This window comes from Mustela erminea, chromosome 4 (genome assembly GCF_009829155.1).
Source record: "Mustela erminea isolate mMusErm1 chromosome 4, mMusErm1.Pri, whole genome shotgun sequence".
NCBI classification, from domain to species: Eukaryota; Metazoa; Chordata; class Mammalia; order Carnivora; family Mustelidae; genus Mustela; species Mustela erminea.
The window spans coordinates 53,125,466-53,140,677 of record NC_045617.1 but is presented as its reverse complement, the minus strand read 5'-3'; the positions used below and the strand labels follow the sequence as shown (position 1 = coordinate 53,140,677).

At 41.2% G+C, this 15,212-nt stretch overlaps 1 protein-coding gene across 3 annotated transcripts in view; it reads right to left on the bottom strand.

Annotated features, from left to right (window-relative positions):
* The window catches only part of FILIP1 (filamin A interacting protein 1), a 273,938-nt gene that overhangs the window by 56,422 nt on the left and 202,304 nt on the right, over positions 1 to 15,212 (bottom strand). For all 3 annotated transcript variants that reach the window (XM_032339243.1, XM_032339244.1, XM_032339245.1), the window contains one exon: positions 8,773 to 8,951. In XM_032339243.1, the coding sequence (XP_032195134.1) occupies positions 8,773 to 8,951 (179 nt within the window). The remainder of the gene's footprint in view (positions 1 to 8,772; positions 8,952 to 15,212) is intronic.

The following is a 15,212-nucleotide window of genomic DNA, read 5'->3' as shown; positions in this document are numbered from 1 at the left end:
AGTGTAAGTTAATGTAGAAAACTGTCTCCACAGCCAGTCAGGCCTAGAGAGAAGTGGAATATTATGCATGCTTTTGTGGTATATACCTAAAGTTCCAGCTACTAAACAGCAATGAGTGTGCCTCAATGCTTGTTATCCTCTCAAAAGCAGGTGTCCACTGAAACCCCAGTCCTGTGATATGGCTATGCTTTATTCTTAGAAATTCTCTGTCTCTGCTGTTTTTTTCCTGGCTTCCACTGTCTTTATGTCCTTCTGTTTCATATGCCTCAAGAAAGTGTCTCAATGGGTTAGTGGGATCTCTCTCTTTCCATGTGCCTGTACAGAGGAAAGGCCACTTTCCTCATCAAACAGAGCCCACTATTTGGCAGTGTTTTCATACCAGGCTACCTTACAGGTCTTAATGTCCTTCATGTCTGACTAGCCACATTAAAGAATAAATAGCCAAGAGATGAATTTTGCTTACTGCACATCGTTTTATAAATTTGAGCCAACATCGAAAAACTGAAAGATTTTACTAAAAGCAGAATTTTGTCTTTTCCTAAAAAAATGAGAATTGGCAACAATGTGGCAACAGAATCCATAACCTAAAACTGAATCAATCACCTGAACTGAACTGTGACTTTCCCTGGTAGTCAGAGCTTGGTGTCTCCAGCCTAGCAATACCCCCGACTCATGCAGTGTTTGCTGAGGGGCTGGATCTGCTTCTCTCAGTTACTGCCTGGCACTGAAGGTGTTTGAGTTTGAGACCTTTGTGACCTCTGTCCAGTAGAGTTGAATCTGGTCTAAGTGGTTGTGACCAGCATTGACAGAGTCGTATGACCAAAAAGAAAGAATGATGGTTATGTGAAAGGAGTTGTCTCTATTTCTCTCAGAAGAAGCCTCTTCAGTGAATCAGGTACTTAGAGTTTCAGGAACTATCTGGTAATTGCCTGAAAACTTTCTGAAAGAGAACAACAAAATGATCAGTTCAGATCTAGAGAAACTCTGACAACCTGATCAACTCCCATTACTGGGCTCTCACTCTTTATCTCTCATATTTAAATTCCAAATACTGTCCTCCCTTCTTCCTTCTCCTGGGACTTTTCCAGAATAAGGGATATCAAATACTAGGACTGAGAAAGTCTTTTTTTTTTTTTTTAAGATTTTATTTATTTATTTGACAGACAGAGATCACAAGTAGGCAGAGAGGCAGACAGAGAGAGAGGGAGGAAGCAGGCTCCCCACTGAGCAGAGAGCCTGACAGGTCTGGGGGCTCTATCCCAGGACCCTGAGATCATGACCTGAACTGAAGGTGGAGGCTTTAACCCACTGAGCCACCCAGACGCCTGAAGGACCAAGGAAGTCTTATGTGTTAAAAAACTTGAAACAGTAAAGTGTGTTTCTTGTGTATTGTTTCTCAAGCCCTCCCTTTGAATGCTTTTCCTTTCTAGTGGCCAGTTTTCCAGTGACCACCCCTTTCTATAATATTAGAATCCTTCTTGGGATGCCTGGCTGCCTCAGTAGGTGGAGCTTGTAACTCTTGCTCTCAGGGGTTGCAAGTTCGAGCCCCACATTGGATTGGGTTAGAGATTACTTAAAAATAAAATCTATCTATCTACCTATATCTATGTATCTATACATCTATATATTCAACTAAAACTCTCAGCTTGTCAGGTTAAGCCCTTAGATCTAGAAAATATCTTCACCATCCTTACCTATAGTAAAATGCAACAGTAATTAACATTCAGATTTAAATATAATCTAATAGGCTCTGAGGTTGTAAAGTACAGAGCAACCCAGGTAGCAGCACTACAAGATCCTGATTCATCAAATATGATTTTGTGGTATATTTAAAAATTTCTAAAGGAAAGTAAAATGCATTTGAGAATATTTTCCATAACAATAAAAGTAAGTTAATTTACATTATAACCTTTGATTAATCAGAAAATTTTGTTGATCAGAAAACGCATTTTCCTAGGCATGTCTGTTAAAGTTATATTACTAAGACTGAAGAGTCTTAGATCAGAGGCTAACTCAATGATCTTCAGAATGAGGGTGCTATGAAGCTTGGGAAGATCACATCCACCCAAGATCCAGCATTTTTGTACAGTGGGATCTGGTGAAATGAACCCGAAGGGCATTTTTAATGGGCCGAGTCATATTTAACCCATGGAGTGCCTACTTCAGGATGGGTGATGGAAGAAAGTAGATATGATACTATCCTGGGTTTATTAAGAGGATCAACTCTTCTTCTAACTCCAAACTTCCAACCCTAGGAAACTATCTTTTTGAGTTGCCACTTGCCTGCACCCTTTAAGATGTAACATGACTTCCTTTACACCATGCTGACTTATCCCACCCTCCAATGCAAATATCCTGATGTGAGCTATGAATAACACAACAGCACCTCAGCTCCTTTCATTTCAAGCACATTTGCCCATAGGAAGTGGGATTTGCATATTGCAAGAGTAAGAAGAATTGGAAGGAGGAATTGGATCCTGGCATTCTTTCAGAAAATCAACTGTAAAACCTATTCCTTTTCTGATTGAGTCTCAGAATTCTAATTCCTCTCCTTTCTTAAAAACTGTTCATTCCCAGCAGTTTTCTTGGCCAGTAGGATACTGATAGTAAGCGACATAACTCATAACCAAGTTAAGGTCTGTTACTCAAATTCTGAATCTGCCAACAGAATGGATGTACAGTCCACAAAGTCACTGGCCAACTTTCCAAGTCATTTTTTCCTCCTCCATGCATTGGGGAAATGAAGCATTCACTTTAATCAGAAGGTAAGAACTTGGAAGTAGAGAAGATTATTATATTTGACTGTAAACTCAGTTCAAACATTGATTCTTCCAATTAACAATTGTTAGTAATCTTGGTAGAAGGAACTTACACTGTCTGTTTCTCTACATGCCAAATAGGGATAATAATTATGCATCATATAGTTTTGCAAGGACCAGAGAAGTCAATAAAAGCTAACTCTGCTATCTAATAGCATCTAGCAGGGTGTTAAGCACAGAGAAGCTGGCTCAGTTGTTTTTTGCTAATATGTTCCATCTATTGATTACTTTCTGCTTGATAAGACTTGATCTTTTTACACATCATTGCAATCTTTTCCTACAAAGTGCCTTATTATGACTCTCCAAACTACCAGTGAGAAAAGCCCATTTTATTGTCATATTTTAAAGATAAGGCATCTAAATCTAAGAAAAGACTCAACAGGTATGATGCCAGGGAACCAAGTGTGAATTTCTTTTCTCCAAAGTGGGCTAAGATTATTTCCCAGGATTCCAGGCGACTAGAGAAACTTTTTGAGAACTTGCTCTGACTGGTCATTTCCCAGCATAGGCGAGTGAAATAGTGCAGCCTGTCCCACAAGCCACTGGGCAAAGCCCATTCCCCTTCATGTTGACCAAAATAGGGCTGGAAAGCTTCCCTTCCATTCAAGTCCCTGCTCCTCCATTCTCTGCTTGGTAAGTTAAGAGATTTCTCTTGAGATGCTGATTTGTACTTAAAAAAAAAAAAAATGAACTTATGCTTGGAAGTCTTACTGCAATATTATATGATGATGTAATTATTTATGTAGTCGCGGCTGAGCCTATAGAAGCCAAAAGCTTTAAAATCTATATCTACAGTTATAGATTTAGACAGAACTCCCCCACGTCATTACATTATCGTGCGTGCGCGCACACACACACACACATACACACACCTCAAATATTTCTTTAAGTTTCAGACCACTTTTGATGTAACTGTGTTCTCTCTACTTTGACATTCTTGAAGCAGCCCTTGTGAAGTTTAAGATGAAAATCCCAAGTCTTGCAGTTCAGACAGAGAATGAATATAAACGCTGAAGGTGATCTCATGTGCTCAGAATTAAGCCATTAAAGGTCAACGTGACTTAAAATACGGACCACACAATACAGCATTTAGAAAGGGAGCTTTCTTTACCCAGTCTTAACTAATGCAATGAAGTCTATTTTCATCTTGATTATTAACAGTACGAGTTAAGCAATGCATTTTCTTCATGCTGTTTTCCTCTTTTTAATTTGGGAATATAACTCTCTGTAGAAATAAATATGCAGTAAATGACGGCAATAAATGATGATCACTGTCTGCTGACTTAGAATAAAGGAAGCCCAGAACAATATATTGCCCATTTTAGGTTCTTAATTTGTGGAATTTTTATATAAGATGAATTGAAAACTCCTGAATGTTAAAAATAATTTCTGCTTCTATTATTTTTGTACTTGCAGGGTCTAGGTCAGTGGCAATATCAAGGACGCAGCTTAGAGGTGGGCTTTATTTAGCCCCCTCATAACCATCATCAGCCCCCCCATCATGACTACCCCAAACAGAATCCAAGCAAAGCAGAGCATTGTATATGCTATTCAAACATAGCTCCAAACAAGGTCCCAGGCTGCTGCTTCCAACAGATGCTATCTCAAAGCTTCTCCTATCTTGACAGGACACCACTGGCCTGAATATCTCTGTTTATATCCTCCCAATAACCATCTTTCTGCCTTTTAAGAGTTTATGTCATAGTTTGGCCGTAAGAGCATGGAGGTAGGGAGCCCACACACAGAGAGAGGGGGAATAAAAAAAAAAACCCAAGCCATTTTCCGCAAGGGACTCATTTGCACAAAAGTGCTAGACCACTGTGCACCGCGATCTGAGTTGAGCTAGATAATTTTTCTGGGCCTCAATTTCTCCACCCACAGAATAAAGGACTTAAAGGGGCTGATCTCATAAGTCCTTGGCAGGGCTCTGAGCGTCAGATTCCCGGTCTCACCAAATATCTGAATTTGGGTTGCTTATCAACACCTGCTAAGGATCCAGCATTCCTGGGTCCCTTTTGTTATCTTTAACCATTTTTCCACAGGAAAAGAAAAACTCTAGCAGGATAATTACTGAGGATGAAGCCAAGATGCTACCCCACGGGGAAAGTTCCCTAGCTCAGCACCCCTCCCATCACCCCACTACTCCCAAATGAAAAGCTGTCTAGGGCGGAGACCGCCTGCAGAGTTGAGCAGTCAGCCGGAGAAGTTGGGTAAGATTATAGGAAGCAAACCACTCGGCTTATCTCAAGTCTCACTTTCTTACTTCCTTTACTCACGCTCACAGTAGAAACAAAGGGAAATGTTTCCGAAGCGAAGTTCTTGGCTTCCCCCTCTCCCCCTGGAAAAGGGACTTTTTCTGGAGAAGGGGAAGGGAGGGCAAAACAAAGAAGGAAACAAAGGACTTGAAACAGTCTACAGGAGGACTCCCACTTGTGCTCAGAAATGCTGGCTCCCAGTTAGGTGCAGCCCCGCATCCTGGGCAGGTGCTGCAGCCGCTGGGAGCTCCTGCAGCCCTGGTTGAGGCCAGAGGGACCTTGTGCAGAGGGGCTCCCTGGTGACTTGGCCACGGGAAAGAAAGCCTCAGGGTCAGCACACTGCCAGCCCCCATAAGTAGATCTAATTATGACTGCTTACTTCAAAAAGAGGATTTAACCCAAAGCAGATTTAGCAGGGCAGTTTCCAAAGGGCAGCGGGAATCCCGGGCCTGACCTTTGAGAAAATCCTATAGGCTTCACTGCCCCCTAGGAACTCAGCAAGCAAGTCACGGTGGACTCCTCAGATTGTAGAGAAATTCAGGGATGCCATCTTGAGTTGTCAGGGTCCTAGTAGGGGCGTTTAATTTAGCAGAAGGGTGTCAGGCTGGGTGTGCCCACCGCATCGTGTGCACTGGGGGTCAGTCAGAGGATTGATCTGGGGGAAACACCGACAGTAAAAAAGTATAAAGCCCTCAAGTATAACCTGTTAAGTCAAAAATACTATTTCAAAACCTTAAGGTGGTTTGATATACGAGCAAGCATCAAAGTTCTCTTAGAGAATTCTTATCTAAAACAGGAAAGTTTGTTGATGTATCCCAGTAGTGCTGCTGATCAAAATATCAAAAGCATCTTAAGATAATTCTCTTTTAAATTTTACTTTGATTTTAAAAACCTATACAGCACTTCGCTCAGGAGAAATGATTGCTGGAGTTGTTTTAGTAAAATCAAACAACTCCAAAAGGGTACAGAGGATTGGAATTGTTCATCTAGAGTTGATCAACAAGAAGTAAGTAAATAAACACATCTGGGATGGGCTTATTATAGAATATAAAAGTACTTTGTGAACTATAAAGCTCTCCATCATGTGTTATTATTTCAATTACTCTCATGGAACACAAAAATTAGGAAGACCAAAAAAGAAAGGAAAAGAAACAGCCTGGATAAGTACAGTCTCCCAGCCACACACATCATTCAATTGATGAATCACTGAACTTTATGAGACTGACGCGTTACCTACTGCGCTAACGAGGCACCTGAATCACTGAACTTTAGCTCAGAAACGAATAATCCACTATATGTTAATTAGTTGAATTTAAATAAAATTTAAACATAAATAAAAATAATTAAACCAACAATTGTAAGTGAACTGGTGCCACCTCAGGCATTTAGCTTATGTGGGAAACTATAGAAGAGACAGGTGTGTCTGGTTCTGAACCAAATCATACACAGCATGACTGAAAAAACAGTTGATTCACACAGGTGTTCTTTAAAATTATTTGATTTCAGATCTTTCAGGAATTCACTATCAAATAAGTAGCTGCTCTTTTACTTGACCACATTCCAACACAGAACTCCTAACGAGAGGGCTGTTGTAGACATTCATAATTTACGCTGTCACTAAAACCTTGTTTGCAAGATCTGTGCTTGAAGTTGGAAGGTTCACAGAGACTGAGGGAGTGGAGCTTATTCTCAGTGCTTGGTTTACCCCCCAAATGTCAAATTAGACCGTTGTTCAAACACAAAGCTGATAAACCTTCGCTTATAGGAGCAGAAGACAGGCCTAAAGAAATGGCGAGTATCGTACATTACACTCCAACAAGCAAAGAGAACTTTATTTTCCTTTCCCCTTCTCCTTCTCCAAGGGATGTGCCAAGTCCAACAATAAGTAAAAATTACCAATAATTTTTTAAACCTTTAACAAAAACCTGTGCTGTTTCATGCTTTTATTTACTTTTACTATGACACCTTTTTCTTATAAGCAAATTAACCTCGGAATACCGTAACTCTTTCTCGTAACTAAATATATAATAAAGCTGGGATTACTAAAGCTGTTCCCAAGCGGCTCTTAATTTGCAAGTCCTAAACACAGAAGCAGACATGCTTGGTAACTCAAAGCATGAGGATTGGATGTCACCAGTTTCAAAGATTGTGGAATTCACAGACATAACAATTCAGTAGAGGAAAGAAAAGGGAGAGAATAAGCTGAAAAGATGCTAAACAAAACTGGAGATTATAGGAGAACTGTTAGTTACAAAGCTTTTCAAGTTGGAGTTCAAACATGGTGGTGCCAGGTCTGAGAGAATTACCTGTTAGGACAGATATCAGTGCTCAACATGCAGAGGTTTTATTTGAGGTTGTTTTGTTACTGTTTTTTTACACTGTGTTTTAAGAGTTATGTAACCCTTAGAAAGCAGGTAGATCTAGTCATTTAGTAATTTATATACAACCAAGTATTAAGAGTTTCTGTTGTGGTATTAAGAATGAATAGGATTTATTTTAGAGATACCACCTCACACCAGTCAGAATGGCTAAAATTAACCAGTCAGGAAATGACAGATGCTGGCGAGGATGTGGAGAAAGGGGAACCCTCCTACACAGTTGGTGGGAATGCAAGCTGGTGCAACTACTCTGGAAAACAGCATGGAGGTTCCTCAAAAAGTTGAAAATAGAGCTACCCTACGACCAAGCAATTGCACTACTGAGTATTTACCCTAAAGATACAAATGTAGTGATCTAAAGGGACACGTGCACCCAAATGTTTATAACAGCAATGTCCACAATAGCCAAACTATGGAAAGAACCTAGATGTCCATCAGCAGATGAATGGATAAAGAAGAAGTGGTATATATACACAATGGAATACTATGCAGCCATCAAAAGAAATGAAATCTTGCCATTTGTGATGACACAGATGGCACTAGAGGGTATTATGCTTAACGAAATAAGTCAATCAGAGAAAGACAACTATCATATGATCTCCCTGATATAAGAAAGTTGAGAGGCAACATGGGGTGTTTGGCGGGTAGGAAAGGAATAAATGAAACAAGATGGGATCAGGAGGGAGACAAACCATAAGAGACTCTTAATCTCACAAAACAAACTGAGGGCTGCTGGGGGGAGGGGGTTAGGGAGAGGGTGGTTGGGTTATGAATATTGGGGAGGGTATGTGCTATGGTGAGTGCTGTGAAGTGTGTAAACCTGGCGATTCACAGACCTGTACCCCTGGGGCTAATAATATACTATATGTTAATAAAAAAATAAAAAATTTTTTTAAAAAAGAATGAATAGGATTCATTTTAAATGGTTAAGATTACTGATTTGTCAACCACTTATTCAGGAAGTAAAAGTAGATTATTTTCCACTGAAGAAAATTAGTAGAGAGACTTTTGGAATGTAGGTGCTTCATTGATCTTATATAAGCTCCCTGGGTTTGTTTCCAGCTGTATGGCTTTATGGTTCTCAACTTCCTACAGGGAATCTGGGGTCCCACCCCTGTGTACCCCCCAACCTATTCAGATGGACAATAGCAGGTAAACATCTGTCTCACTTTCTACAAGCCATGCAGGTCAGAAATGGGAGTCTGAACCTGGGCTCCCATCTGTGGTGTCCCTGGGTGGAAGCGGGCTCCCTGACCAGAGGGCCAGAGACGTAAGGATGGCAGGGATCTCTGGGCGGCGCATGGCTTGTGTGCACATTACCTCTCCCGCTCCTGCTCCAGCAGGTTGGTGAAGTCGTCACTCTTGTTCATGTAGTCGGTGTGTTTGTGCTTCTCACTCTCTAGCTCGTACACCGTGCGTCGGTGACACTTCTCGGCCAGCAGCAGCTGCTCTAGCATGCGCCGGTACGTTTCCTTCTGTTTTTCCTCAAGTCTGTCCAGCTGGGTAAACGAACAGGGGAGAGAGCTTAGTAGTTCATTTGATGTGCATAGGACTCAAAATATTATATTGGTCTACTGATTTATGATTGGAAGGAGAGAACATCGGGTCTACTATTCTCTGCCATGTTTCCCATTCCCTCATGTTGTCTAGGCCAGCTGGCTTTCTACACCTGCCATTATAAGGCTGTAGTAACGTCTGACCTTCTAGCTCTTTTGCTGTGAGCAGGTGTACTGGTTCCTAAGCTTTTGAGAGAACAAGCTCTTCCACTGTTTCTGTGACATGGCACAAAACCTATACTTAGAAAGAGGATGACAGCCCTCCTCATCTCAGGAAAATTAACAGCTCAGCATGTACCTGTACCAAACTTCTCCCCTGGGAAGTCATTATCAACATCACAATCTTTTTTTAAGACTTGCAGTTACACGCACTTCTAGGAAAAGTATAGGAAGTCTCCACAGTTCTCTCTCTTCAAGAGATGCTAAATATAAGGAGGATTTCAAGACTTATAGGGAGCACGTATCTCGGACTAAAAGAGATGCTGTCAAATATTATTACAGGACTTCTTTTAAAAAAAGAATGTATTTTTTTATTTGAGAGAGGGAGAGCGAGAGAGCACACATGGATGGAGGGGAGAGGCAGAGGGAGAAGGAGAGAATCTCACACAGACCTGCTGCTGAGTCTGAAAACTGTCACAGGGCTGGGTCCCACAACCCTGAGATCATGAACTGAGCTGAAATCAAGAGTAGGATTCTTAACCGACTGAGCCACCCCTATTATGGGATTTTTGTACCTATCTCTCTGACCAGGCTAGAAGATCTTTAAAGAATGCCTTGAGGGGCACCTGAGTGGCTCAGTGGTTTAGTTAAAGCCTTGCCTTCGGCTCAGGTCATGATCTCAGGGTCCTGGGATCGAGCCCTTCATTGGGCTCTCTGCTCAGCAGGGAGCCTGCTTACTTCTCTCTCTGCCTGCCTCTCCGCCTACTTGTGATCTCTGCCTGACAAACAAATAAATAAAATCTTTAAAAAAAAAATTGTCAGACACTACACAGACTAAAAAAAAAAATGCCTTGATTGTGTTTTTAGTTTCTAGTGCCAAGCACAGAGCCCGGAGCAAAGTAAGTGTTCAGTAAATGTTTGTTCAGGACCAACTCTCGCAATATTGATGGTTCCCTATCCTACTCTCCTCTTCAAACTATAGTTCAGGGTTTCTCAACTTCAGAACTATTGACATTTTAGGCCAAATCATTCTTAATTTTGGGTGGCTGTATTGTGCACGGGAGGAGGTGTGGCAGCCTCCTTGGCCTCTGGCCCCCTCCCCAGGTGCCAGTAGTACGACTTTCAACTGTGATAAACCTACCCTCAGATGTTGCCAAACGTCCTTTGGAGGGCAAAACACTTTCACCACCCCCCACACCCCTAACGCAGAGCCATGGCTTTAGTTGAAACATATTTAAAATCCATTCTCAATCCACAGCCTACTTGTTAAAACTTAATGGGGGTAATTCCACACTGTATCAGCATCAGAGTTTTTTCCCTGGGTTCTCCATGTTTGTCCCCCAGTCACATGGAGGTCTGAGGTTCCCTCTACAGTGGTGTGAGGTCTGTAGGAGGTGTATGTGGGGATCCTTTCTGGGCCTCCAAATAAAAGAGATACAGCCCACATAATCCTCAGTGTTTCTTTTTTTTTTTTTTAATATTTTATTTATTTATTTGACAGAGAGAGATCACAAGTAGACGGAGAGGCAGGCAGAGAGAGAGAGAGGGAAGCAGGCTCCCTGCTGAGCAGAGAGCCCGATGCGGGACCCGATCCCAGGACCCTGAGATCATGACCTGAGCCAAAGGCATCGGCTTAACCCACTGAGCCACCCAGGCACCCAATCCTCAGTGTTTCTGACCAGATCTCTGTCCCTTTGTATAAGAGCCTGTGAGTAGACAGACTGGTAGAGAAGCCCAGGTTGACTGGTGGCAAATAATATTTGATACCATTAGGGATTGGCCAATTATACTTTTATGTGTTCTGATAAATTTCTATAGTCTTAAAAGGACAGCTTATATAAGAGGTTTCCTTCATTGGAATATTGCTCTATTACAAACTATTCTCCCCAGGAACTCTTCTGTCTTTCTACTACTTAATTTTCATCATGTATTATAGAATTTGTTAAGCATTTCTAAAATATATCATCATCATCATCATCATCATCATCATCATCAATGTAGAAAGATCAACTCTTTCCCTTTTTCAATCCTTTCTATTTTATCATGAAGTAGGGCCCACTTTTGAAAGTATTTGGAAAGCAGCTTCTGCCTATTTCTTCATACCCTCACCCCTCTGGGAAGGAGGGGTGACTTATTTGAAAGTTGTAACCCAGCAATTGCTCTACTATGTATTTACCCAAAGGACACAAAGAATACTGATTCAAAGGGGGCACATGCACTCCTATGTTTTTGGAAGCATTATCAGTAATAGCCAAATGATGGAAAAATCCCAAGTGTCCATCAACTGACAAATAGATAAAGAAGTTAAAGAAGATATATACACAGTGGAATATTACTCAGTCATCAAAAAGAATGAAATTTTGCCATTTGCAGCAATATGGCTGGAGCTAGAGTCACATGCAGTCATTTCATCTAATGTGAAATGAAATAAATCAGTCAGAGAAAGACCAATACCACATGATTTCACTCCTATGTGGAATTTAAGAAACAAAACAGATGAACATAAGGGAAAGGGAAAAGAAAAAAGAAAGTTATATTTGGGGTAGGGAACTAGGCATAAGCAGCTCAGCCTTTTCATTTCTTATTTTTTTACTTTGACTGCCATAAAATGGTACACTGTGCTCTGAAGGCCCAAATTCTCCTTCAAGTGGTTTCCCCAGAGTCTTTGAGTGAAAGCAATAGAAAGCCCAATAGTATTCCTTTATCTATTCAGACTAATAATAAAACTAAGTGCTTTAACTCATCTATCCAACTCCTGCAGTTACCCTCAATCCCTTCGAGGAACTCTGGAAGGGAAGATGGAGGCATTATTAACTGAATGGCTAAGATGCTCAGAAAAAAAGACATTGTGAGGGCATTTGGAGAAAAACCAGCTTGTGTTGATATGAAGTGTTCTGAGACAGCCCAGGTCAAAGGTAGACTGTAGCTTTAGTATGTCCTGTCCATGTGGGCCTTTGAGGTTTGTTGTTCTCAGCAGCTACAGTCCTAGGGCCAACCTACTGGAGCAGTTGCTGGGGTCTCAGTGGGCCATGCTCCCCTTAGCTACACTAGCACTGCTTAACCCTAGCACTGATTACAGAATCAGGAAGACAGTCTTTTTGTCTCCTAATGCGCTGAAAGAATGGTGTGCACACTGTTTTTCACACAGAACTGCAGGCCCAGACTTTAAACTGCAGAGGTAGCAAATTCCTCTTTAGCAATAAAGCATTCATGCGTGAGGATCTAGCTTTTAATTTTAAATTCTAGATGTAAGAACATAGGTAGCAAGCAATCAGCTGTTCCTTGTTATTTTGTTTGGAACTACATAGAGCTCCTAGGAGAGAACTTAGGTAGGCTAACTTCTCTCTCTTGGATCTTTGTGACTTGTCTAAAGGCTCTGAAGACTACCTCCCATAACAATAGGCTCTGTCAATTCATTAATCATGTACACTGTGTCCATGACTTTTGGTTTTCGGGATCCAAACTGTGGCTCCATCATTGAGGAACAGTTGCCTTTATTAATGAATACCGAAAGTGAAATGGGAACCCATTACTTTAGAAACTACAGCTCCCACTTGGACAAGAGGTGGAAGGAAAATTAAATGAGATCATTGTAACACTGAAAGCCAAAAGGAGAATATACCTGCAAGTCTTGTTCTACAAAAGCAAGCTGATTGAGAAGAGGCTTAAGGACTTGAGTGGAGAGAAATGTCAACACGTTTTAGACAAAAGAATCATGGTTTAGGAAGTGATTTTAGCTCTGTATCAGCAAAAGGCTAACTGGAGAAATATTAAGAGATTTAGGGAGAGAGAGATCTACTGAAATCAAATTTAATCTAAGATCGCTAAAGAGGAAACATAAAGTCTTTTTTTTTTTTTTTAAAGATTTTATTTATTTATTTGACAGAGAGAGAGATCACAGGTGAGCAGAGAGGCAGGCAGAGGGAAAAGGGGAAGCAGGCTCCCTGCCGAGCAGAGAGCCCGATGCGGGGCTCAATCCCAGGACCCTGAGATCATGACCCAAGCTGAAGGCAGAGGCTTTAACTCACTGAGCCACCCACACGCCCCAAAACGTAAAGTCTTAAAGAACAAACTGGATTTACGCAAAAGAGAAATGGATCTAAGTGCTCTTAAAGATAAGGCTATAAAGAAGGGACATATATTAGTCATTAGTGAATCAAAATGAGGGACCAGAGGAGGTAGAGATAGCAAGCACAGAGAACAGAGCCATGTGAATCCCCCCACGAAAAGGGTTGGGATCCAGAAAGTGTTTGGGGAATGTGCTGTAAAACTGCAGATAGTTCTTCATGAGATCAGTTGGGAGCCATTATCTTGAAGACTGCAACCGTTACCCAAGGTGGATACATAAAATATAGACAGATTTAAGAATTAAATTCTGAGAAGATCAAGGTAAAACATTTGAAGCATTATTTGGTGAGCTTCAGGGTGTCAGCTAAAATAGATGGGCCCTGAGAGAACACATTTGAGAAACTTGGAGATGCAGAGTTTGAAGGAAAAATGAGACATACATCGGGGGATTCAGGCAGGACAGTAACATAAACAGCTCAAACATGGATAGAGTGAGATGAGAAAAGACTCATCTGTCAGAGAGGATTATCCAACTCAAGGATATGAATGTAGGTAAGAATTGTCTTAAACAAAGGGTCCTCTTGGCAGGCTTATAACTCCTTGATTTTACTTCTGTCACTGAGGGAGACCATATAAAGTAGAACACAGAAGGTAACTTCCCCAGACTGATAGAAATCCTGTGATAATTAAAGGATTTTCTCAACCTGCCTTCCTTCCCTTAGAGATTGCCCAAGTCTCTCTTTTGGTCTCCCTAAGAGTAACATGGGCCTGCATTATGCTGAGTCATTTTGCTTGAGGTAAACTGACTGTGGAACTGAGGATTTTCTTGTATTTTTAATATTTATGCATGTGAGGTTTGTATTATGATAATTGATTGTGTTCTAATAATTCCTTAGGCCTTCTATAAAAGGGGAATGGGGGAACTTAAGATATATTAGTTAAACTTTGAAAATGCTTAAGATTGGGGTGTCTGGGTGGTTTAGTGGGTTAAAGCCCTTGCCTTCAGCTCAGGTCATGATCCCAGGGTCCTAGGATCTAGCCCTGCACCGGGCTCTCTGCTCAGCAGGAGCCTGCTTCCTCCTCTCTCTGCCTGCCTCTCTGCCTACTTGTGATCTCTGTCTGTCAAATAAATAAAATCTTTTCAAAAAAAGAAAGAAAAGAAAATGCTTAAGAATAAGATCCCTTGGGCTAAGGCTAAGCAGAAGAATTTGGGAGGGAAAGATACTGAAATCTTGATTTCTTCAGAATTTTGCTTAAGAATTATGAACTTTCAGATCCTGGACTTTAATTCACAAAGAAGCTCAGGGAGATTTAATATTTGCTGCTTAATTTCTCCCCAGATATTTGGCAAGGCAGAGGGTGTCCACCACATAGGGTTCATTGCTGAACCTCTGATGAGTTCTATTGGATAACCTGGCTGGGCCTAATTTGGTATGGAAATTAAAATGAGCAGTGACTTTTGGGCTTGAGATGCAGCATGGCTTCTAAAGATAAGAGCTAGACTATTCACTCACGGTCCCAAGAGGCAAACCCAACAGTGATTGTACTGGGATCGTTCCTCATGAAGTTGGAAGAAAGACTCCTGCTCCTGGATAATGACAACTTGATTGTTATGTCCAAAAGGTTAGGAGACCCCAAATTTGTAGATGGTAGAAGATAAATCTTTTCTCCTCCTAGCATTCTATTTTTCCCACAAAGCAAGACCTTACTATTTTGTCAGTTTGGGAAAAGTAGCTTCTGTCCTTTTCTCTACCTCCACACTCTCTCTCCTCCCCAACTGAGGAATACTCTTCAGATTGGGAGTTGAGGGGAGAAAGAAACCAAAAGTCATGTTTAGCTAAGCCAGTTCTAAAAGGACCACCCACAGTGTGGGTTTCTTCTGTTCTGCCCCTTTGTCCATGAGATAGGAACACTTGGGTTAGGCCTGCTTTCTGAAGGTAGGTCAGAAACTCCTTTCTTTGTGTACTTTCCATAGAG